At 56.6% G+C, this 25,191-nt stretch overlaps 1 protein-coding gene across 1 annotated transcript in view; it reads right to left on the bottom strand.

Annotated features, from left to right (window-relative positions):
* Positions 1-4,656: 4,656 nt before the first annotated feature.
* The window catches only part of GRID2IP (Grid2 interacting protein), a 36,492-nt gene continuing 15,957 nt past the window's right edge, over positions 4,657-25,191 (bottom strand). The window contains exons 3-22 of the mRNA XM_060649570.3: positions 24,279-24,527; positions 23,949-24,034; positions 21,300-21,369; positions 20,716-20,810; positions 20,219-20,402; positions 17,339-17,493; positions 16,149-16,298; positions 15,789-15,886; positions 15,496-15,613; positions 14,399-14,754; positions 13,624-14,040; positions 13,017-13,104; positions 12,121-12,198; positions 11,397-11,593; positions 10,899-11,054; positions 10,674-10,760; positions 9,638-9,767; positions 9,428-9,546; positions 8,659-8,823; positions 4,657-8,429 (exon numbers count right to left, since the gene is read on the bottom strand). Of these exons, the coding sequence (XP_060505553.3) occupies positions 8,358-8,429; positions 8,659-8,823; positions 9,428-9,546; positions 9,638-9,767; positions 10,674-10,760; positions 10,899-11,054; positions 11,397-11,593; positions 12,121-12,198; positions 13,017-13,104; positions 13,624-14,040; positions 14,399-14,754; positions 15,496-15,613; positions 15,789-15,886; positions 16,149-16,298; positions 17,339-17,493; positions 20,219-20,402; positions 20,716-20,810; positions 21,300-21,369; positions 23,949-24,034; positions 24,279-24,527 (3,070 nt within the window). The 3' untranslated portion in view covers positions 4,657-8,357. The remainder of the gene's footprint in view (positions 8,430-8,658; positions 8,824-9,427; positions 9,547-9,637; positions 9,768-10,673; positions 10,761-10,898; positions 11,055-11,396; positions 11,594-12,120; positions 12,199-13,016; positions 13,105-13,623; positions 14,041-14,398; positions 14,755-15,495; positions 15,614-15,788; positions 15,887-16,148; positions 16,299-17,338; positions 17,494-20,218; positions 20,403-20,715; positions 20,811-21,299; positions 21,370-23,948; positions 24,035-24,278; positions 24,528-25,191) is intronic.

The following is a 25,191-nucleotide window of genomic DNA, read 5'->3' as shown; positions in this document are numbered from 1 at the left end:
ATCCCTCAAAGTCCAACAAACCAGCCAAGTGGGCAAAGACGCATTGTGGAAAATGGCTGCCGAGGGTCCGTTGGGTTTATTGGGACACCCAGGGGCACTGGGTGGGGTCCACACAGACAACCAACGGAGCTGCCCACCACATGCCGTGGGTTGAGGGCAGGCTCCCCGCCTCCTCTGAAAATATTCCAGGCATCTTCTGGCTTCAGAATTCACGCAGAAAGAATGGTCGTCCTCAGCCCAGCATCACGCTTGCTCTGATTCATTTCAGGGCCCAAGACTCACCTTTTCAAGGATGACCAATAGTACGATTTACCTTTCCATCAGGAGAAGACTCATCTCCCAGAAAGGCGATCCCGTGGAAGTTAGCATTAGGCGTCCCCCAGTGTCCACGTTGTTCAGTTCTGAGCAGCGGTGCCACAGACACGGACGACCCAGTCCAACCTGATACCCGCCCACGCTTCTCCTTCTCCTCCCCTCATCGAGACTTCAAAAAACTCATTTCAGGGGTGCCTGGGTGACTCAGACGGTTAAGCGTCCTACTCTTGATTTCGGCTCAGGTCATGATCTTGCAGTTCGTGGGTTCAAGCCCCACATCGGGCACTGCTCTGACAGTGCAGAGCCTGCTTGGGATTCTCTCTCTCCCCCCTCTCTCACGCTGCCTGACCCTGCTTGCTCTCTCTCTCTCAAACTAAATAAACTTAGAAAAAAAAAAAAAAAACAACGCCTCATTTCAGCCAAGGTCATCTTGTTACCTCCAATTTTGTATATTTTTTACTTATTATATCATAAGCATTCTCCCATGACTTAACTCTTCAACATTTTAATTGCTACGTTCTATTCCAACATGGGACTGTCATATATTTTATTTCACAAATCTTTTTTGTTTCTGGACATCCTTGTCGCTTCAGATCAGCTCCACAAACAAACAAACAACCGTGTGTCTCCATGTCTATTTGCATTTCTGACCGTTTCCATGGGGTCAATTTCCTAGTAACTGATACGACCCATTTCACCAGACCGGGGCATGCGGTGACTCCATGTGGGTTCCTTCTGTAGAAAGCACACTATCCCCACGCAGTCCAAGAACACACAATCGGGAATCCATCAAACTCTTTTTAGAGAAAATATTTTCCCTCCCTTTCAGGATGCTGTCAAGGTAAAGATCTAGCTGATTTGCACAGCTCAACAGACCCTGTACCTTTTGGTCTGCGGAACGGCATTTGGTTTCATGGTAACTCACAGTTTCCCGCCTCTCCCCTCCCAACACTGTGTGGGGCCCACCTTCCTGTGACTGAACGGTCCACGGAGTGAATTTGCTCAAACAAGGGCATCTTCAAAATAAGGCAATCAGCATCTTTCCATCTGGAAACTGGAACCGCCAACGAGCCCCAAACGCAGTTCCCTTGTTAAAATTTAAAAACGTATCAAGTCCTTTTGTATGGGGTACCCCACTGTACCCCAGGGTGGCATGAATGTGTCAGCTGGTAACAGATGCTTTATTTCGGGGGTTGCAGATTCACAGCTGGGCTCCATCTGGCTCACAGAAATGTTTCCTCCGGCTCATAATTGATCATCTCCATTACAGTTTTGAACTGGCTGCGAACATTTCACCAGGGCATTTTCAAATTAAAAAAAAATCTGGATTTCTAGCTTCCTTTGAGAAAGCCTGCCGGTCAGGCGTCACGAGGCTTGCCTCCCCACCTGGAAGTTCCACAGGCTGGAGCGGAGCGGAGGGTCCCCCTGCAGACAGGGCATCTGCTCTCCAGCAACAACCCCCCCCCCCCCCCCCCACGGTCTCTACTGTTCTTCTGTGTCAACCACCCTTCTCTCCTGGCCTCCTGTGGATTTCCTGCACCTGCCCACTTCGTATGTGTGGACTGTTACTTTGCAACACTTGTTTAAGCCTTTCAGATACACGTGGCCAGAGTACCTTACAGAGAGCAGCTTAGTCCCTTGAGCAGCTTAGTGGCCCCGTGTCCGTGTGCGGATGTTACTTCAGTTTGATTGAATGGGTAGTTATGGAGCCCTCGCTGTGTGCAAAGGCTAGAAGCAGCTGGGCCAGTGGGAAATCAAGCTGATGACGGGGTTATCGGTGCATAGACGCCTGGTAGCCGAAGCCTGGGTGTGCGAGAATTTGCCAAGGGAGGGTAAACAGCGCCCAGGGTTGCTTCAATAAAGGCCAGTTAAGATAAGAACGGCAAGCGACAAGCGTGCCCTGTGGCTTCCTGTCGGGGAGATAGCAGGTTGAGGGGGACGATGGGAGAGAAAGCCAGGTGGCCAAGTGCTGAGAGGTGAGTGGATGGTGGGGACAGAGGCAGGGACGGTGGACAACAGTTCAGAAAGATGGGCTCTGAAGGGGCACTGACCAGACATCAAGCACTGGGGTCTAGACTGTTCTGGGAGGGCTGCAAGGGGAGCGGGAGGGGTATTTACAGGAGACTGGGAAGGAGCCTGTGGAGAGTGATTTGTGTTCACAGAGCGCCCTGGGAGACTGGGGACATAGGAATGTAGCACAGACGGAGAATTCACTCCGAGTTGGAACTGAGAGCAAGGCCTGAACATGGGATGAAGAGAGCGAAGGTGGGAACATCCCTCTCAGAAGCCTCTTTTTTTTTTAATGTTTATTTATTTTTGAGAGAAAGAGAGACAGAGCATGAGCGGGGGAGGGGCAGAGAGAGGGAGACACAGAATCTAAAGCAACTCCAGGCTCTGAGCTGTCAAGACAGAGCCCGAAGTGGGGCTCCAACCCACGAACTGTGAGATTATGACCTGAGCTGAAGTCAGATGCGTAACGGACTGAGCCACCCGGGCTCCCCAGAAGACTTTCTCTTTGGAGCATCAGATCAGTCCAGAGATTTTTGAGGCCTCCTTGGGATCCGATAAGGGACCTCAGAACGTGAATGCATTTGGACATGGGGTCTTTATTTTTATTAAAAAAATTTTTTTTTGGGGCACCTGGGTGGCGCAGTCGGTTAAGCGTCCGACTTCAGCCAGGTCACGATCTCGCGGTCCGTGAGTTCGAGCCCCGCGTCAGGCTCTGGGCTGATGGCTCGGAGCCTGGAGCCTGTTTCCGATTCTGTGTCTCCCTCTCTCTCTGCCCCTCCCCCGTTCATGCTCTGTCTCTCTCTGTCCCAAAAATAAATAAAAAAGGTTGAAAAAAAAAAATTTTTTTTTTGTTTTTAATGGCATTTGTTCGTCATGTCTGAGTGGAGACAAGACCTGTTTTATTTTTTAAATTTTTTTAATGTTTATTGTTATTTTTGAGAGAGAGACAGAGAGACAGAGTGCAAGCAGGGGAGGGGCAGAGAGAGAGGGAGACACAGAATCTGAAGCAGGATCCAGGCTCTGAGCCGTCAGCACAGAGCCCGACACGGGGCGCGAACTCACGAACTGTGAGATCATGACCTGAGCCGAACACTTAACAGACTGAGCCACCCAGGTGCCCCTGGAGATGGGGTCTTTAAAGAGATACCTCAGGTTAAATGAGGTCATAAGGGTGGGACTCTATAAACCCAGAGGACCAGGGTCCTTATAAGAAGAGGAAAAGACATTAGGAATGTGCACACGCACACAGAAGGGGCCATCTGTAAGCTGAAGAGAGCAGCTCAGGAGAAACCAGACCTGCTGACATCTTGATCTCGGACTCTCAGCCTCCAGACTGTGAGGCAGAAAACTCCTGTGGTCTAAGCAACTTTGTGGTATTTGTTGTGGCAGCCGGAGCAGACTAAAGCAGGAAAAACAGGAGAAGCGAGAAAAGAGCTATATAGGGCTTTATGTTGAAGTCACCAGCATCTGTGGCCCTGGAAAGACTAATATATATATATATATATATATATATATATATATACACACACACACACACACACATATATATGTATACACATGTATATATGTATGCTCATATATATGTATACACATATATATGTTTGTGTATGTATATATATATTAATATTTTAAAATTTATTTTTGAGAGACAGACAGAGCATGAGTGGGGGAGGGGCAGACAGAGGGGGAGACACAGAATTTGAAGCAGGCTCCAGGCTCTGAGCTGTCAGCACACAGCCTGATGCAGGGCTTGAACTCACGAACCAAAAGATCATGACCTGAGCTGAAGTTGGATGCTTCACTGACTAAGCCACCCAGGTGTCCCTATATGTATTTTAATTGTGTTGAGGGATGGCTGGGTGGCTCAGTCGGTTGAGCATCTGACCCTTGATTTCAGCTCTGGTCATGACCCAGGGTCATGGGATTGAACCCCTCATCCGGCTCTGCACTGACAGCGTGGAGCCTGCTTGGGATTCTCTCCCCCTCTCACTGCCTCCCCCCACTTCCGCCATGCTCTCTCTCTCTCTCTCAAAAATAAATAAGTAGGGGTGCCTGGGTGGCTCAGTCGTTTAAGCGTCTGACTTTGGCTCAGGTCATGATCTTACAGTTTGTGAGTTCGAGCCCCGCCTCGGGCTCTGTGCTGACAGCTTAGAGTCTGGAGCCTGCTTCGAATTCTGTGTCTCCCTCTCTCTCTGCTCCTCCCCCGCTCATGCTCTGTCTGTCTGTCTCTCTCCTTCAAAAATAAATAAAGACACTTAAAAATTTTTTTTAAATAAGTAAACATTTTATTTTTTATTATTAAAAATGTTTTATGTATTTATTTTTGAGAGAGAGAGAGAGAGAGCATGAGCAGGGGAAGGGCAGAGAGCGAGGGAGACACAGAATCTGAAGCAGAGCCCAATGCAGGACTCAAACTCACAAACCGTGGGATCATGACCTGAGCTGAAGTCGGATGCCTAACTGACTGAGCCACCCATGCGCCCCAATAAATGACATTTAACAGAATTGTGTTGAGCAAGACAAAGAAGATATTTCCACGCAGAGGATGGCCTTTCATGTAGACAGAGCTGAGTGTTTGATCCAGCAAGTCACAAACCTGAGTTTCACTTTTTATTTGTAAAAAGGAGATCACAAAACCCACCAAGGAGGGTCATTGTGAACTTAAAATGAGCTGAAATATGTAGAACGTTGGGCACACTACCTATAAACATTTGTTATTAGGAAAGGTGGCATGTAATTAGGCTATGTTATTTTGTTAGTATTATTGAGAAATAAATAAATTCCTGGGGTATAAATGCTTGCATTCACATCTTGACACTTGGTAAGGAGTTGGCAGGGGGTGTGGGGGGGTGGGGGGTGGGTATGGCGCACATATTGGCTCACATATAGGGCTTTGTACTGACTCGGGTGTAGAATCACCATGAAGTATAATCCCAGAAAACCAAACTCAGAAAGGCTGACCCATAAAGATGTCTGCACTCAGCATGGTGTCTGGCACACAGTAGGCAGTCAAAAAGTATTGGCGAATGCATTTATGAATGAAGAGCTCTTGCTGAGAATGGTAAAAGACTGAACATCTATAACCATCTGTGGATGGGTGTATTATTCAACCCTCTTAGTGCTGCAAGTGACAGAAACGCATTCAAACCAGCCTAAGCCAAAAACTTAAAATAAATTTTAAAAGTTTACAAATGGAGGGGGAGAATTTGTTGGCTCAGAAACTGACAAGTCCAGAAGTCTGCTTCAGGCATGGTTGGATCCAGGGACAAAAGAGTTGTATTGAGTAGTCTGCTCTCCTCTTCTTCCCTGTATTAGCTCCATACCCAGGCAGGTGTTCTCCATGTGGTGGTCCTGAGAGCCCCCTCCGGGCTTCTACCCTCTACGTATCCAACAATTCACCCAGAAAAGAGGGAGCTCCCTTTCCAAACAGTGCTAACATGAGTCTTAACTGGACTCTAAGTCAGCCAGCCAGAGTCATGGGATCATCCTTGTTCAGTCAGCACTGCTCAGGGCCTGTGAGTAGGGGAGAGATAATTTCCCAAAGGAAAAACAGGGTGCTGTTCCCAGCAGAAGGGAGACTGGTTGCTAGGCAGGCACAGGCCATTGCTGCCCCCTGGACCCAGTGGAGTCAGGCGACTGGGTGAGAGAGAAGGAAGCAATGCCACCTGGAGGACATAAGGAGGTGGCTACCCAGAGCTGTGCTGGGTCCAGGCAGGACCGAGGCCACTGAGGATTTAAGGAGGCTGGGATCTGTACCAAGATGTCAGGCCAAGCGGCCAGGTGGTAGACTGATTCAGAAAATGGCCCTGCTTCTCCACCTGTCCTGAATCCACACCCTCTGCAATGTGACTTAGCATCATCTCTCGTCAGGAGTGGAGCCTACTTTCCCTCCCTAGAATGTGGGCTGGCCTTTGTCACTTGACATAGACTGTGGGGGGGTGGGGTGGCAGTTCTGAGCTTAGGCCTCAAGGGGCCTTCTGTGACTCTGGTTCCCTTGGACCCCTGCCTCCACCACGTGAACGGTCCTGGCTATTTAGCTGGGGGATGAGAGGCCATGCGAAGCTGTCCCAGCTGTCCCAGCCACAGCCCCAGACACAGGAGAGAGCCCTGCATGGCTAGTAAAGCTGTCTAGCTGACTCACAGATGACCGTCCACACATGAGTGAGTCCGCTGAGCCCAGCTCAGGTCAGAACTGCCCAGGTGACCCGCAGAGTCATGAGCAGTAGATGGCTGCTGTTTTAAGCCACTGAGATCTGGGACTGTTTGTTACACGGCATTGTGTGGCAAAGTAGGTTCCTGATACAAGGCATTTAGAGAGAAAACAGAGCTAGTGCTTGGCTTGCCAACCTGTGCCCCCCGGCACGGGGCTGGATTTACTTTGGGGATCACGTCTGCTTACAGCCTGGTGGAGTCTATCATGTCTGTGGATCTCACACAGGGATTTTAACTGTCCGACATGTTTCTCAGAGACGTGGGCCTTGGTAATTCCTGAAATTATCTAGCTTGAGCTGCCGGGGACCAACGTGCACCACTAGCCACATCCGAACCTCTCTCCCTACCCCCGCTGAATTGCACGCTTCGATGTAGCCATTTTTACACGGTGGCTGTGCGTGGAGAACAAGCACAGAACATACATGGCTTCAAAGAGCAGTCTGTGGGAGACTGGGAGGAACTGAATGGGTCCCAAATCCCATCCGAGAGCAACATCAGGCATTTGGTTGTAGGGAGAGAAAAAGAATGCAAGAGACAGGTTTAAAGTGCATTTCGGACTTCTCTGGAAGAAAGTTAAGGAAAGAGGAATCTGCCTGATGCCGGAAACTGCCCACTGGAGCAAGGACAGGATGAAAGAAGTTAACACATCTTCCCCACCCACAGCATCCCTGTCCCTAGGATCCAGGTAACTGTCTCCTCTCCTCCCGTCCTCACGAGGGCCTCCAGGCACACACGGGAAACAGCCTCTGGGGGCCCCAGCATGTCCCACTGTGTCGTCCGCCGCTACACCTGCTCTGCTCACGTGACCTCTTCCAGGGAACGTCACTGCCACCCAGCTAGGCAATCGGCCACCAAATCCTGCTCACCCAGAACCGAAACATCTCTCTGTCCTCCCCGCCCCCACCTTGGCCACGCCATCCCATTCTCAGACGCCCCACTTCAAACTCGCCACTTCCAAACTGGACTTAAATTTGTCTGCAGGATAAAAACCCTCAATTCTACCATCTGACGAGGCATGCCTTCCTAACCCAGTTCTCCCCCTTATCCCTGCCCAGCATCTCTCCTGCCAGCTCTGCTGGGCTGCCGTCAACTGCAGTTCTTCCAGCTTCCGAGACCCAGGCTCCCAGGTCCCTGCACCTGGGGGTTCCTTTCCTCCCTGCCTTCTTCCAAGCAGTCCCAGGAGGCCGGGGCTGGGTGAGGGACCACAGGCCTGTCGTGCCCATTGGCATGGCATGTTCGAGGGCATCCGTCACCTTCTCTGGGGTCCGGGTGTGTGTTTTGCAAGGGTGTCCCTTCAGCCCACTGGGAGCAGACTTGGAAAGGAGGTTCCAACGTCCCCACTTGGGGCAGAGTGTGCTCTGGCCGAGCTCTGAGGGGCAGATGGCAGACACTGCCCCCGACTGGGGGCCGCCTCGCAATCCACTTGCTGGTCACGGCCCCCACCCCCACCCACAAACCCTTCCCCGGGACCAGACCAGAGTCCTGAGGGTGCGTACAGCCAGCGGCTGCTTTGAAGGCCCCTCGGAGCCAGGAGGGGCAAAGCCAGGCCCCCCAGTGTGAGCACACCTGCGGGCAGCCGTGGTTCACGCTCCTCGGGGAGTTGGCGCCTCCGCTCTGCCCCATGTCCCCGTGCTTGTTTGGAGCGGGGGCCGAGGCCCACAGAGGGAAGCCTGGATGACCCTGAACCTTCCCGGCACCCAGAGCCCGACAGCTGAGGTAGCTGGAGATGCGGGGAGGCCGGGCCCCACCTCCCGCACCCAGGCCACTCGGGGCTGCTCCAGGCCACTGGGCTGGGCCTTGGGCAAGATGAGCTCCGGAGGTCACCAGGCCAGGGGCGAAACCATCCCTGAGCTGCGTGGGCCGTCCCCAGCTTCCAAGTCACTGAGTGCTCGCTGGGGAGGAAGGGGCACATGGGGAGGGGCTGGTCAGTGGTCCAGGGACCCTTGACTCCCCGCCCTGCCTCATCTCCCCACCCAGGGAGCCGGGGAAGGGACCTATTGGCCCCATGGGGGTCCTGTCACATTTGCGGGGGGCCCTTTCCCAATCTGGGCTTCATGGAGGCCTCATTTGACCTCCAGAGGGACTTCTAAGAGGCCTCTTCGGCCTCTCATCACAGCTCACCTCAAACTTGCTCATGAACTCTGCAAAGATGCCGAAGAAGGCCTCAGAGGTGGTGGCTTTGGAATCCTCGCCGAAGAAGGCCAGCGCCCTGCCCAGCTCCTCGGTGGCCTCCCGCTGCAGCGCGTCCAGGGCCCGCAGCACCGGCTGGGCCGTCTCTAGGAAGGACTGATTGCCCCGTTAAGGAAACTGCCAGGCATCCTCAGGTTCTCGGGCAGTGACCCCAGGCTGAGCCTAGCTGCCACGTGCCCTGTGCTCAGCCAGGAGCCATGCTTGTTCGGGGGGCTCCAGTCCCTTTGCACACTGCCCTCTCAGCTGGCCATGAAGCCCACCACAGCCAGTCAGCCTCGTGGCCTTCCACTTGTCTTCTCTGTAGGGTAGCCCTGTCTCCCCGGTGGGCTCTTCTCAGATGCCGTGACCCCTTCCTCCCCAAACACCCGCTGATGGTATCTCCCTGTCACTCTCTAGGCTTTGATCTCTCTCTCTTTTTTTTCTGTAGCATTTGCCGCTATCTGTACTCTGTGGCAACGTCCCCCTCTCCTGACTGCCTGTGACTTAAATCTGGGCTCTATGGCCCAGGAGGACAGATGGGGCGAGGCAGTGGCTTTTGGACAGTCAAAAGAACTCCTCTTCAGTTATGCAGACTTCGTGTAAGTGCTTGGATTCTAAATCACCAGGATGGACCCTCTGCCAGGACCCCCGGATCCCAGTGGCCACTGGGGCTACAGACAGCTCCCCATCCCGGTGCTGGGACTGGCTGCTCAGAGGATACTGTCATGACCACAGCAAACTTGTCCTCAACGGAGGGGGGCGTGCTCTGGCAAGCAGCCTGTATCTCACTGATGGTGCCATGGAGGTCAGCTAGGTCACTGGTCAGGGCCCGTTGATTCACTGTAGGGAAGGGAACAGAGCCTCACGAGCACCCGGCCTCCCAGCCCAGGACAGTGGCACCTCTGCTTCCCCGCCCATGCACTCAGCCTACCTTTGGCAGCCAGGGGCACAGTGGGCAGGTCCTGAGCAAAGCCGAGGAGTTCTGGGAAGTGCTGGCTCAGCGATTTGGCAAGAATGTGCAGGAAGGTAGATTTCCCATCCACAGTCTTCGTGGAGTTCAGCTGCAAGTGATGCCCAGCAGACATACTCCTCAAGGACCCCATCAGACACCTGATCACACAGGCCTGGGTACCCTTGGTCCCACGTCTCCTGGACTGTGACAGCAATTCCTGGCCCTTGACACCCAGCTACTCCAAAGTTGCCAGTATTTCTTCCTCTGAAGCTCTGCTGGGATGCCCACAGGCCTCCTCAGGAGTTTGGAGGTTCCCTGGCCCAGACAGGATGTCTCCCTTTGAGACATCCTTCCAGCCCCCCAGGAACCAGGCCCACAGCCATCGGCTAGAGAAGGCCACCAGGTTTTCTGTCCTTGGCAGTGAGGCCTTGTCAGCAAATATAACCCCAGATTTTCTGACCCCTGGGTGACGGTGGTGGGACACCATTCACATGTCTTCCTTCTTGTGATTTTCTGGAACCATATGTGGCCCTCCTGGGCTTCAGACATCCTAAAACATTCATATCTACAAATGGAGCTTTTCTTCTTCTCTTTTAAAACAATCAAAGGTACCATGGGGAAAGGTCCCAGAAACAGTGGGAAGACCAGGTATTCAAGCTGTCCTTTCTCAGATCTTAGATCTTATAGGCTTAGGACGGCCTGACAGTGGTGGCGGTATTAAGGACACAGAAGCTACCAGGTGAGATTCTCTCCTTCCTCTTGGAGTCTTCCCTCCCTGTCCCCCCACCCTCCATTTTTCCAGATCCCGAGGGTTGGCTTGGAAAATGTCCCCCACCCATCCTTTACTGCAATTACATTCTGGCCTGCTGGCAGCCAGCTTTTCCTCCTGGGAGAAGGGCGCTCCTTGGCCATGACATTCTCTCCTCCTCTCTGCCACAACTTGGGTTGGGCCTGGCCTCCCCAGCCTCCATACGGTAGAGCAAGCTCATACATTACTGCCAACTGGTCCCCTCACCTCCGTCAGGAAGTTGATCTTGAAGCCTGTGGTCTTGTTAGTTTTGGGCTGTCCATCGTTGAGATAGTTGCCCATGGCCAACACAAACTGTGGAAAGAAAGGTGGGCAGGTCCTGCCCAGGTGCTCACCCCGCACCCCAGACCACTATCAGGATGGGCCTCTAGATTGGAAGCCCCAAGGGGCAGACAAGCAGGTGGAGTGATCGGAGAGTGGGTGCGCCCTGACCTCCAGGATCTTGGCGAGCTTCCGGCTGTTCTTGAGCTCAAGGGAGGCTTGGCGCAAGCACTCCAGGCTGCCCCGGATCTCTTCTGTCTTCTCCTGTAGGGTGGCCTGAAAGTGGAGACTGCGCAAGCGGGTTTTGTATTCCGGAACCGACAGCATCTGTCACGAAGTCAACGCCAGGATTGCACCCATCCCACCAGGGGGCCCCACCGCCCCACCGCAGCCTGGGGTGGGGGTCAGCTGGCCGCCCGGCATTCCCCTCAAGAAAAATAAGCACAATCCCAAAATGAGCACACAAAAATAAGCACAATCCCATCTACCTTGAACCCCGGGTGGGAACTGGCCATTAAAGGTGTAAAACTGGGACTCGGAGGCGCGAGCGCAGTGGCGGTAGGGGAGCGGGACCCACGCAGCCCCGGTCACAGCGAGAGCCCCGATGGAGGCGGCCGAGGCCGCCGGGCAGCACCCCCCGACCCCGGGCGGCGGTCACGGCCGCGGCACCTGCAGGACGAACTGATCGGGCTCGCTGAGGCGGCCGGGCGCCTCGCGGAAGGCCTGGTAGCGCTGCTCCTCGTCGGCGTCGGGAGCGAAGAGCAGCAGCTGCGCCAGGTGCGCGGGCTCCAGGCGCCGGGGCTCCATGCTCATGAGCACCTGCCGCAGCTCCGCGGGGCTCAGCTTCAGGTGCGCCAGCAGGATGGCTGCGGGCCGGGCCGCGAGCGTGAGCCGGGGGCGGGGCCGGGCGGAGTGGGCGGGGCGCCTAAGTTCCCCGGGGCTACCGGGAGGGGCCTGGGCGGGGCAAGGAACTGGGCGGGGCAGGAGCCGGCCCGGAGAGGCAGAGGGTTCTTCCCAAGGCCGAATAAAGGCGAGGACAAGGTTCTCGAAGACTTAGACCTAGATTCGGGTGGGGTCTGTGGGCGTGGTGCCAAAATGAGGGAGGAGACCCCGTGAGGGAGAGTAGAGGATGCGGCTGGAGGCGGGGCCATAACCCGGAAGCCGAGGCCTGTAGAGGAGGGGCCAACGAGGGGGCGGGGCCAATGAGGGTGGAGCCCAGCGCGGCACCTGCGCCGGGGTGGGTTCCTTGACCTAGGAGAGGGCCTTCACCCAGCCGGTGTCGGACCCCCACGGACTAATGTGTCATCCACCCCCGCGGATCCAAAGCTCTGCGGCCCAGAGACGGGGCCGCCTCCTGTCCCCCATAAGCCCTGGGACTCCCCGAACCCCTCACAGGTGTTGTAGGCCTTCTTGTGAGACAGGATCTCCACCACTTCTTTCTTCCTGAAGGGTTCGGGCCCGGGCAACGGCTCTGGAAGGGAAAGTGGTTTAACGGGAGGACACTAGGCTGGTGGGACGGCCCAGGAGGGGTGTGGCCACACCCAATGGCGAGACACCCCTTGACAGGGCCGTGACTGAATCAGCTCCAGGTGTCCACAGTTCCTTCATTCCTCAGTCTCCCACTCAGGTGTAACATACTCAGCATGCGTGGTGGGTGCCCCTCCCCTCCCCGCCCCTCCCCCTCCCCCTCCCCCCGCCGGGGCCCTTGGGACTGAGCTGCCCGAGTAAGGTGAACCAACCACCTCTTCACCTTGCAGATGCTTCCTGGATGGACAAAGGCCTTTGTCTTCCATCCTGCAACCACCTGTCACACATGATACCCCTGGCTGCCTGGAACCCCACCCAACAATCCTATAGGGAGATACCCAGAGAGGGGAGAGGGGACAGAGAGACTAGAAGGGACATCTAGTCTCCTAGATATGGATGCCTCCTGGTCACCTGATTCTGGCTCTGTGACTTTAAGCATATTATCTAGCCTCTCTGTGCTTCTTCATCAAGAAGCCAGGGTGGTCACAGTCCCTGTCTCTTAGGGTCATCACGGGATTGATTTAGAAACAAGGGTGTCTGGCATTTGGGAAGCATGCAATAAATGCCAGCTATTAGGGTCATCTCCACTTGGAGACAGGAGAACTGAGGCTCTGCGAAGTTAAATAACTCAGGGACACGGTAAGCAAATGGCAGTCGGTGCGGGCCTCTGGGACTCTAGGCCCCGGGATGCCACAAAAGGCAGCAGGTGGACTTCCAGAGAGGGCTTGTGGAGGGTTCCCCCAGGGCCCTCGGGCCACTCACTAGCAGGTTTCTGGGTGCCGAAGTGGAGCTCCAGATCGAGGTATTTTACCATGTCACTCAGCTTATCATAATCAGAATCTTCCCCGAGCTGCAAGGCAGAGGGCGTCACAGTGAGGCCCTACCCTGGCAACCGCACTGCCACCGCCCACCCCACCCACCCTCTAAGGGCTGCCCTGGGAGCTACTGAAGGGAGAGCCCTCGTCAGGCCCTGGGGTACACGTGGGGGCCAGAGGAGACTGCGGGAGACACGAACTCGTCCAGGTTATCAGGCGGTGAGCCGCTGCCTCCTCAAGTCCATTGCATACGTACACCTGCAATACCCCCCCTGCAGAAGCCAGCAAGCTGCACTGGGGCAGGCGGATGAAGGGACTGCAAAGGGGCCGCAGCCAACCGAGGGGGCTTAAGGAGGTGGCCAAGAGCTCTGGCCTTGCTTGGGGGTGTTCTTTGCAGGGGGTGCTCTCACCAGAGCTGTCCTGGGTTCACGATGCTAGGGAAACGGAAGCGGGAAATGCCAGGGGCTACAAACTGGACAGGGGCTTGTCTTCAATGCTGCTGCCCAGGCCACCTACCCCTGGTGCAGGGCACCCCCAGGCCCCAGGTCACCTACCTGACCCCAGATGGTGCCTTCCGAGTTCTCCACCTGCTCCCACCGTAGGCGCTTGACGCTCATGTGGCTGGTCTCACTTCGGCGGTGGCCCAGGCCCCGGGACAGCATGGGGGGTGCACAGGGCACCGGTGGGGGCAGGGGTGGCGGGGGCGGTGGAGGGACTGGGTGGCTGAGTTGGGTGAGGGGCTTGACCAGTGTCTGAGCAGGGCCCCGAGGACCATCGGGGGTGCGGGAGCTGGGCTTAGGGTCATGGAAGGGCAGAGGTGGCGGAGGCGGGGGGCTGAGCGGGGGTGGGGGGATGTGGTCGGAGACGGAGGAGTAGGTCAGGGAGCTGCCTTCCTCACTGCTGCTGATGCACTCGCTAGCGCTGCTCCGTTCGTTGGTCACAAAGCTGCCCTGGTCATCGTGGAAGCTCATCTGCCAGGGCGGAGCAAGGTGAGGGAGAGTGGGATAGCCTGGGGCAGGGGGTGGGACAGCCTGGGGACAAGGATAGGACAGTCTGGGAAAAGGAACGGGGTAACCCAAGATAAGGTATATGGGGTGGCCTTGAGTGGGGGGTGTCATAGCTTGAGTCAAAGGGTGGGATAGCTCAAGCCAGGGGGGTGGGGTAGCCTGGGACAGATTCTGGGATGGACCGGGGCAGGGAGGGAAGTAGCCTGGGGCAGATTCCCAAGGGCAACAGGCTTCTTGAGGGAGCCCAGGGATACTGTTTCCCCTTCCAGACCCCCATGGCACACGTGGGCCCCTCGCCCTCCACACCTGCTTTCACACTCACCTCCTCATAGTCATTCTCAGGGCTCAGGAAATCATCCACGACAGTGACCCGGGGGCCCAGCTGCTCACTGAGCACATCCAGGAAGCGGTCAGTATCCCGGCTTCGCATGGGGCGGGAGAAGGTGAAGAGCTTCCTGCGGCTGGGTGGGCGGGCAGGGTCCGGACTTGGGGGGCTGTCGGAGCGGATGGGCCCGGGGTCTGGCTGTGGGGAGGGCGCCCTGCTGCTGTCCAGGCTGGCGTAGGGGTGAGACTCAGAGCTGCTGGGGGAGGCCAGGCCCCCTGAGCACAGTGGGTAGTAGCAGGGGGAGGGCAGGAGCCGCTCGCTGGGCCACGAGACGCTGGACAGGGTCCTGGGCCCTGGGGTGGGGGATAAGGTGTGAGGTCTCTTCAGTCAGCACCTGGGTCCCAGGTGCAGGCTGGAGAGGAGGGGCCCGGGGCAGGGTGGCTCTGTGTCCCTGGGTACCTTCCTTTCCCTCTCTGGACACAGCACAAGACCCTGGATGCCCCTGCCTCCCCAGGCCCTTCCCTAAGGGAAATCAAAGGTCAGAGTAGGTGAGGGGGAACAGTACTTAGCCCCAGGACAGGCCAGACCCCAGCTCATCTTGGTCCCACCTAGGACTGACCGAACACAATTCAAAGGGGAGATGGGCCTTCTCCGGGCCCCAGACCAAGGATCATGAGGCACCTCCCGCACCCGACAGGCCCTTGGCTGACAGGAACACTGCCCCGGCGTCCTGCCTTCTGAACTGCAGAGAAACTAGCTTCTCAGTTGGGCCATTCACAGAGCAATGCATGCACTTAATAGTTTATCCAACAGCCACATGCTAACTCAGGGCTCCTTAGGGGAAAGACCTAGGCTCTTCTAAATCTATAGGAGGGGTAAGGATTGGAGGGGACCTGGGAAGACCTGCGACAACCCTAACCTTGATGGACCTTTGCCATGGAGGCCACTGAGGTTCCCCACAACTCAGTCATGGAGCCATGCAACAAAGGGGAGGCTCGAAGGATGTGCCTCAGATGGGGAAAACACCCAGACAGACAGCCCAGTGGACAGAAGCTAGTGCTGCCCTCAGGAACCCCAGCCGGCTGAGCCCCTACCTGCTGCACCTGCCGGGCTGGGCACTGGCGGGGAGGCACGGGATCTGGACGTGGTCCCCACCTTCCCTTTGAAACTGCTGCTCAGTCGGGACTCGAGCTCCGCATAGACGGCTGACATCTTTGGGGAGAGGAGGCCAGGGTGAGTCCAACCCACCCTCCCCTCCCATGTGAGGCCCTCACATGGCCTCAGAGGCCAGGCCTGGGTGGTCTGGGAGGCAGGGTTCTGCCCCAGCCCCAGGAGCTACCTATTCCCAGCAGCCAAGTGAACCACCAGGAGGGTGGTGAGGTCTCACCATCTTCGGATTGGGGGTCTCAGGGAGGGACGTGCCGTCGCCTGCCTGGCGCTCGCCTGGGATTAGAGGAAGAGGCATCTCGGGACAGTCACCGGGACCTGCTGGGGGAATCGGGGAGGGTGGAGTCCACCGTGGAGACATCCAGTGACCCTTCTGAGCTCTAAGGCTCAGGTTCCAGCCCAGGCTCAGTGGGCAGCCATGGAGAAAGAACTAGCAAGCCCTGCAGACCCCCGAGGGCCATGGCTCAGCCCCGCTCAACCCGTTCTCCGGGATCTCTCGTCTCACCAACCCCATTTTGCAGGTAGGAAAACGGAGCCCTGTTCCTCACACCCAGTCCCGCCTTCCCGTCCAGAGCCTCACCGCAACTGAGGCTGGCCTCTAGGCCCTGGGACCGGAGGCTGCGGCGGCACATGGAGGAGGCCCTCAGGGAGCTGCGTCGCTGGGGCTCCAGCACCGGCTCGGGCTCAGGCTCGGGCTCAGGCTCCAGGTCCAACTCGGGCTCTGGCTCTGCTGTGGGACATGAACAGGAGACGGGCCCCTTGTCCTCTCAGCCCAGGGGCCTCCCAGGAGGGGTGAAGGCAGCAGCTGTGTGCACCGATCTGTGACCCCAGGCTCTGCTTGGCAAGTGGAGAGAGATTGTACACCTACTGCTCAGCCTATGCCCCCGAGCCTCTTGCTAAAACCCTCGAGCCTCTCCCACCAAATTGTGGGTCCCCAGGACTACGGATGGTGGGCACACAAGGGCCAGCACACAGGTCTGCAGACTGTGACCTAGCAGGTGCAGAGTATGTAGAACACGGGCACAGGGTTTGGCCTAAATGATGGGTGCGGCTTTATGGCCACATGGGGGACACTGTAAGAGATGGGCAGCTGTGGGAAGCTGAGGCCACACATCGTCCGGCAGGCCCTAGTGTGTGTCCGTGTGCATCGAGGCACACCAGCCAGGTGTGACCTGACTGTGTGCTCACTCTCCAGCTCTGTAAACAGCAACCACACGAATTTCCTGGTCTGTGCCACATTTCTTGAGGTGCAATGCACGGCCACTGAGGTCACTCCCATGTTGTGTGTGAGAAGCCTGGGCTTCCGGGCGGACAGGCAGGGTGTCTAAAGTCTGAGATAAGACTGCAGATGTTACTTAAGGGTGAAGCTGAGGGGCACCTGGGTCGCTCAGTCGTAAAGTGTCCGACTTTGGCTCAGGTCACGGTCTTGGGATTTGTGAGTTCGAGCCCCACGTCGGGCTCTGTGCTGACGTTCAGAGCCTGGAGCCTGTTTCGGATTCTGTGTCTCCCTCTCTCTCTGTGCCTCCCCTGCTCACGCGCTCTCTCTCTCTCAAAAGCAAATCAACATTAAAAAAGAAATAATAATAATAAAAAAGGTCAAGCTGGCAAGGCGCATCCGCGGGGCCAAGTGTGCGACCAGCCCGGGTGTGTCGGGCACGTGTCTGCATGACACAGGGGTGCATCCGTGTGTGGAAGAGGCCCAGGTAGGCTGCGATCTGAGAACAGGTGTCTGGCTCTTCGGTGGGCGGGGCAGCGGGAGAGGCTGCTTACCTGTCATGGCCGTGTAGCCCAGGAAACACGCGATTTTCTCCCGGCACAGCTCCTGCTCCTCGTAAGTCAGCAGCTGGTAGATGAACTGCCAAAGGACTTGCTTGGCGGGTGTGTCCAGCACAGGGTAGACGTCCACGATGAGGGTGTCAATGTTCCTGGGGGAGGGTGCAGGAGCAACGGCTTCAATACTCAGGGGCTCACCATAGGGGGAGGGAGAGATGGACAAGGTGGGGGGGCGCTTCCAGGCCACAGAACCCTGCGGAGACAGGGAAGGGAGGAAGGCAGGCCTGGCGATCGGCCACCCTGATTCAAATCCTGGCTCTGCCACTTACCAGCCAAGTGACCTTTCTCAAGTTACTTAATTTCTCGGTGCCTCAGTTTCCTTATCTGTAAAATGGGGATAAAAATAGCATCTATCTCACAGAGTCACTGTGAAGATGAAAACACATAGAGCGTACTGGCGAGGCTGACTCACTACCTCAGGGATTGGCAAATGATGGTCCGCAGGCCAAATTCTGGACCCCCTTCTGTGTCTGTAAAGGAAGTTTTATTGGAACACAGCCATGACTCTTTGTTTATATATTGTCTACGGCTGGTTTTTTTTTTTTATTTTTAAAAAATGTTTATTCATTTTTGAGAGACAGAGTGCGAGCAGAGGAGAAGCAGAGAGGGAGACACAGAATCAGAAACAGGCTCCAGGCTCTGAGCTGTCAGCACAGGGGCCGACGCGGGGCTCGAACTCATGAGATCATGACCTGAGCTGAAATCAGGAGTCGGACGCTGAGCTGACGGAGCCACCCAGACGCCCCTAAAATAGTAATTTAAAAACTCAAAATAAAAAGATGTCACTTTCTGGCTGAAAGACTGCAGGTATGAGTGACAGCGGTGCTCTGGGAAAATATTTGGTATTACTTTGTCAAACTAGGTACACAAGGGGCGCCTGGATGGCTCAGTCAATTCAGTATCCGACTCTTGATTTCAGCTCAGGTCATGATCCCAGGATTGTGGGATCGAGCCCCACATTGGGCTTCGCACTGGGAGTGGAGCCTGCTTAAGATTCTCTCTCTCTCTCTCTCTCTCTCTCTCTCTCTCTCTCTCTCCCCCTCTCTCTCTGTCCCTCTCCTACTCTCCCTCTCAAAATAAATAAATAATTTTTTAAACGTTAGGTAAGCAAATACCTTAAGAGCCAGCAATTCTGCTCTGAGACGTAAATTTCAAACGAACTGTGCACAGCTCCGTGGGGAAATGTGCAGGACGAAAGTGGGGTGACCATAAGTGATTAAGGAAGGAATTGCTCTGATGGACCATGGACAGGCTGGCTGGGGGCTGTCAAACAGGGGTCTTGGAAGGCAACAGATTGTAAAGTTGCCCAAGAGATCCAGGGCCCAACCCAAAGTCCAACACACCCCATAGTCACGGTCTTTCTCCCAGATGAAGGCTGAAAAATCGAATTAGTACGTAGACCCAGCTTTAGGTCAGAAAGAATGTTCACCAATGTTCACCAATGCTACTGTGATGGAACACAGTGGTGGCAAGGCGGGGTCTGTCACTGGCAGGTAAATACCTCAGACACGGCTGGCGGGGGAGGTGATCTACAAGAATCTGGCTGCAGTTATAAACAATGTATTCCATGTCCGCGGAACAACATGGACAGATCTAAACACACAGCACTTGGTGGAAGAAAGTCACACACGGAATGTGCAAAGAATAGCACAATCATGATGCGGAACAAAAAGATACATCATATGTGGGGCGCCTGGCTGGCTCAGTCAGAAGAGCATGTGACTCTTGATCTTGGGGTCATGAGTTCGAGCCCCACGTTGGGTGTAGAGATTACTTAAATAAAACTTAAAAAAAAATACATCATATGAAACAGCAATGCCTACACTTGAGGAACACATCAGACAAAAGGATGCCCGTTAAATTCATCAGACTGGTGCCTTGGCAGGGGAGGGATGTGGGAGAGGGAGAGGAGCTAAAAGGCAATGAAAGGTGGAGACAAGCCCAGCATCCAGATAGACAACATGTGGTCTGTCCACAAAATGGAATGTTATTTGGCTACGAAAAAGGAAGGAAATAGATACCGTAGCTTGGATGGACTTGGAAAACACGATGCTGGGCGAAAGAAGCCAGACGTGAAAGCCCACATACTGTGGGCTCCTATTCATGTGGGAGTCCGGAACAGGGAAAGCCACAGAGACACTGAAGCAGATTCATGGTTGTTTAAGGGGTGGGGGGAGGGCAGAGGAGGAGGGGGTGACAGTGAAGAGGTGTGGGGTTCCTTTCTGAGGTGATGAAAACGTTCTCAAACTGAGTGTGGTCACGGATGCACGGATGTGTGCATTAAAAATCAGTGCCTCGTACCCTTAATTGAGTACATCGTGATGGTGTGTGAGTTATATCTCAACAACGCTGTTTAAAACAAAAAAAAAAAGAAAAGGGCACGGACAGGTGAGGGGTTTGCATGGGCCGTGACAATGACCCTATGGACTGAAGTTACAAAAAGGAAGACACTGACCTAAGCACCCCCTCCCCCCTGCCCCATGACGGCCGGCCGGCCGGTGGCAAGCGCCCACAGGCCAAAGTCTTGTGAGCGGTCCATGACCAGTGCAGCTGGTGGTTGCTGCTTCACCTTGCAGAGGCTAGGTCACGTGGCTGGGAGGTTTAAGAGTGAGGGTTTGTTGTGGGGCACCTGGACTGCCCACCCCCCCCGGGGCCCCTGGTACCAGCTGCTGCTTTCTTTGAGTCCCCCCCCAGCACCCCTCCCCAGCCCAGGAGAACGGGGTGGAGGAGACCCAGGCAGGGAGACCCCGATGGCGAGTCTGGGCAGGATTTGGGGCCCACCCGGGGCTGGTCCCGCCACCTGTCCGGTTCAGCCACCTGTGCTGGAAGAAGCTCTCAAGTGCCCGGCAGACCCCATAGCGCTCGGGAGGCGTGAGTAGGTGCTCCAGCTGCTGGCTGAAAGTCCTCCCCTGAACCCGGATGCTGGAGGGTAGGATCTCTGCCACCCACTGCAGGGAGGTGAGCGCCGAGGACGGGTTGGGGGAATCCAAAGAATCGGAGTCTGTCGGGGACCACGGGCAGGAGAGGCACAGGTGACCCAGGATCCCCAGGTTGGATGTCGTGTCCCTGGCAGCTGGGGGGAGTGCCGGGCACTGGGAGCCACACTTGCTGCCAGAAGCTGGGGACAGGGATGCAGGGACAGCCCCTGGCAGGGTCCCTGAGGCTGCCCCACTGGAATCTACGGCACCACGTGGGGAGGGAAGCTGCAGGCTTAGGGGGAAAGGCAGAGTCCTGTGCAGACTCGTAAATCCCACACACGGAGCCCTGGCAGGGTGTCTGTGAGCCGTGAAGCCTAGTGGTAGTGGGTGTCTCACCGCTGGCAAACGGGACAAGCCCCTCCTCCACCACCAGCGTGGGCACCGCGCCACTGCCTTGAAGCATGGACACCACCTTGTCATGGGAGCAGTTCCTGCCGAGAAGAGATGGCCCAGGAGGGCCTGACCAGGATGAGCCCTGTCCACGGCCACCCACCAGACCTCCTTGTCCTGCTGGTAGAGGCCACTCAGCATGCCCACAGCTAGGCCAGGACCAGAAGTCGGGTCCTGCTCATTCATATCCTCTGCAGGAGATGCTCCAGGCCCAGGACCAGCTGGACACTTCTGGGCGCAGAGGGATTGAGCCCACGTCACCCCTAGGCCAGGCTATTCTCAAGGGCAAGACACTCGTGGTCCATTTAACTGTGTCCCTTGCATGGAGCTGGGGTGTTTTCTGGTTGGAAGGATCAATGACATCCTGGCTAGTGTAGGAGGACAGATTCAAGGGTTCCCACAGGAAGAGGGGCAGGCTGTGGGGACCAAGTGGTCATAGGAGATTGGGACCACGGCCTGGGTGTCCCAAGAGGCAGGAGTCTTGGAGGATGATGTGTCACCAAGCTCTGATGTCCCCAATAGCCTCTGACCTCATGTCCAGTCCATTGAGGAAGAGGATCCGGTCGCCTGACTTGAGGGAAGCATTGTCAGCCGGGCTCCCTGGAAGCGAGAAGAGAGCGCGGGCCGGTCAGCTGGGCAGGGCCGCGCTCTGCGAGCCCATTTCACAGGAACAAAACGGGAAAAGCGGCAAAGGACAGCCAAATTCAGGCCAGCAGATCCCACATTAGACCCAGTACTCCTCTGCTCTCAGCTGCTCTGAGCGGGGAGTGAGCCCCTGGGTGGGCATGGGAGGGTTTGGGGCACAGTGTGGACCACCCGCCAGCCCTGAGCTGTTGAAGCAGTGCAGAAACAAGGAAGGTCTTGGGAGCGGTATTTCTGCAGCATCTGTGCACCTGCTGAGAGCCCCGGTCCATACACCGGTCTCTGCCCCTCACGTAACAGTTCACGTGGCAGATTCCTCCGTGCCTTTGTCGTCAGGAGAAAGTGCGTCTGCCTAGAGGGACGCATGCGTCTCCCTCAGGCTGTGAAACATGGTGTATTAATCATGCTTGTTTGTTTCTGTGCTTCCTGATGCTTTGGCATCTTGGGGGCAATGGTGACCTGGGAAGCACTGCCCTCCCAGGGCTAGCCAACTCCTATGTGGTAAGTGACTGGCTCGGAAAAGTGTCTCTTGTACACAACGGATCCAGAGCCTACAACCAGCCAACCTCCGTGTCTACGGGGCTCTCACACCCCGGGCCACTGTTGCCCTGCCCTGGTCACCCAGGGCCAGGCGCCTCCCAAAAGGGGACAGCTCCTATGCCCCAGAGCCTGCTGAAAGCAGTCAAACTCATCCTACGCCTGCTTAGCTTGCTTAACCTGCTTGGCTCGATCCTTCCCTTTCCCATGTGGCCCTGTGTGGCGGTGTGGCCCTGCATGATGTGGCATGTCCCTTCCTCTTGGGAACTGTGAAGGACACGCTCTTTTTTCCAATGGTGATTATCTCCTGATCTGTTGGCCTCACTGCACCAGGATAATAATAAAACCTGCATTTTAAACCCAAGATAGCAGTGGACTCTCACTCGGCTTTGATGGCCCTGAAGGTCAGACCAAACCCAGTACCCACCACCTGGGGAGGGGCTGGTAACCTTGCTCCTGTGGATGCAGGTTTTTTTCCTTTCTGCCTCTTTTATCAGGTGCTGCTCTAAATTTGATTTGGAAGCAAGTGGGGGAAGGGACAGATGCCTAAAGAAAACGTACTCTCATGAGGCTGTGGGGACTGTCGGGGCAGAGGGGGCAGGGGAGAAGGCTGCTCAGGAAAGACTTGCTAGGGAAGCAGAGTCCTTTCCCTGGGGCTGAAAAGGGGGAGAGGAGAGGGCGATGGTGGTGGTGAATCCAATCTGGCCTGTCTGGAAGCTTGGGCCAGCCTGGGGTAGGAGGGCCGGTGGGGTTGTAGCCGGGGAATTCAAGATCACTGGAACAGGAGTCAGGAGATCTCAGGTTCTGGTCCTTGCTTTGCCAGAGCCTCTAAAGGCCTCAGTTTCCCCTTCTGTAAAAGCTCTTACTGAAGCATTGGTTTCGCTTCCTATGACAAGGAAGACAAGGGGAAGCCTGGACACTGGGTTGGAGAGAACAGCACATCTAGATTTTAACATGGCCCTAGGCAAAGGATCTCCGGCTGGACCACGTGGGTGGAACAGGAAGGTGGTGGCTCAGTTGGAAGAGACAAAGAGGAGAGATTACTCTTTTCTAGAGCACCGGCCCTTGGGCCTCTTCCCTACGACACTGTGTCAACAACTTAGTGCACAGATCCGAGAACTGGAACGCGTCAGTCATCTGAGATCCCCGTGGCGGGAGATGCTAAGGCACTAAGGCACTTTCCTGGGGATCAGAAGATGTCCATCCCACAAATCCATGCATTGGAGGTGTGAGATGAGGAAAGGCAGACAGGACTCAGCATCAGCGGGTCCACCAGTGGGGATGTGTCACCAGGAGCAGCATGCTCAGGTGCTGGGAGGTTATGGATGCAGGTGACCCAGCCCTGGGAGGTGGTTACCAGGAGGGAAAGTTCAGTTTAGTGCCAGGAGACATTCCTGCCCCACAGAGACCTTTCACAATGGAAGACCCCTCCCCCCCCCCCCCTCCAGAGGGGGGAAAGGGGAAATTCCTGCACTAAGGCTCTGCCTTTTTCAAGATGCCGCCATTCCAGGAGCACCCCACCACCACCATCAAAAAAAAGGGAGGCAGGGTGGGGGTGGGAGGAGAGTCCAGATTGGGAGGAAGGGACTGGATAGTGGGCAGAGGCCCTGAGGGCCTGATGCCTCTCTGAGTCTGACCCGCCCAGCAAGTGCCAAGTTCACAGTGGGCACCCAGCACAGAGCACGCATGCTGTTGGGGTGTGGCCTGGGCAGGCATCAGGTGTGTGTCCTGTCTCCCCCAGTGTCTGGGACGGCGCCCTCAGCCCTCCCACGTGGACGCAGGAAAGGTCTGGATGGAGAACTCGGGTCACTTGGCTCAAAGGTGACCCTGAACTTGGAGGGCGTGTGCCCCAACTCAGACGGATGTATGTATCTAGGATACTTAGAGGGCACAGGCTACCTGAGATTTGAACCTGGGGGGTGGAAGCGAGGGGGCGGGTTACTGAGTATCGGCCTAACAGGGTCCTTCACTCCATCCAGGACAACCCGCCTACCCCTCACCAGGCAGGACAGACTCGATCCAGACAGGCCCATGGCCGCGCAGCGTGAAGCCGAAGCTCTTGTTGCCCTTGTAGACTCGGACTGTCCTGGGGAGAAAGAAGGGGTGGAGTGGGGGGGGGGGGGGCTGGCCGCGTGCCCCGCCCTGGGGAGAGAGAGGCTAGGGGGCATAGGGGATAGAGATGTCCCGTGTCCCGCTGCCCTTAACCTCTCCTGCCCCGCACCCGCACCCCCCAGGTGTCCACGCCCCGACGCCGCGCGCTCTGCCCAGATCTCCACCCCGGCCCACCGACTAGGAAGCACCCGCAGCCCGTGCGCGCGCGCCCCGGGTACCTGCGCGTGCCCCCCGGGCCCGCGCGACCGCCCAGCAACGAGGAAGCCTTGCGCGGGGGCGGCTCGTCCGGGCGGCGCGGGGCGGCGCTGGCGCGAGTGGACACCAGGAGGCGCTCGGGCCGCTCCTCGCTGCGGCTCCGGCGCAGCCGCTGCGCTCCCTGCGCCCGCCGGGCGCGGCACAGCTTGCCCAGCAGACCCTGCGACACCACCTCGTCGAAGCGCGCCCGGTGCTTCTTGGGGATGAAGATCCTGCGGGCGAGGGCCGCAGAGTCGGGGCGCGTCCCCAGACAGCGCCCCGGTCGCGGCAAGGCGCGGCCTAAAGGCTCCTTCTCGCGGGCGCCGCCCCGGGCTCTCCCGCCCCTACCCCAGGGGTAACCGGGGAATCAGTAGCCCGCGCCCCACTCTCCCCCTCGCTGCCGGGACTTGCGCCCCAACCGGCCTGTTGGGGCGACCCGACAAGTCACGGCGCCCGGCTCTCGCCTGGCTCGCTCCACCGCCGGAAAGTCACATTCGGACTGTCCCCGCTACTCTGGCCTTGAGGGACCTGAGCGCCCCCAGAGCGCGCCCATGGTCCTGTTCCCCTTCCTGCCTGTGTCTTCCCGTTTCTGACCTCTTCCCTAACTCCCTCGTTTCATGCCCTTGCACCTGCCAGGCCAAACCCCAGCCGGGGATCCCCCCACCACTCATCTTCTTCTTACCTGATTCCAGGCAACTCCGCAGGAGAAAACTGAAGCCACAATCTGCCCCGGGGTCAGACTCTCCCCAGACCCTCCTTACACTCCCCGTCCTCCTGCTCGCTTCTCGGGCCAGTCCTTTCTACACCTGCCTCCTCGGAACTTGCCAGGACTCCCACATCCAGTCCTACCTTTTACACTTTTGCCCAGGCTGTTGCCCCTGCCTGGTACCCTCTGTT

Source organism: Panthera onca, chromosome E3, assembly GCF_046562875.1.
Source record: "Panthera onca isolate mPanOnc1 chromosome E3, mPanOnc1 haplotype 2, whole genome shotgun sequence".
Lineage (NCBI taxonomy): Eukaryota > Metazoa > Chordata > Mammalia > Carnivora > Felidae > Panthera > Panthera onca.
This window is presented reverse-complemented; position numbering and strand designations above follow the sequence as displayed.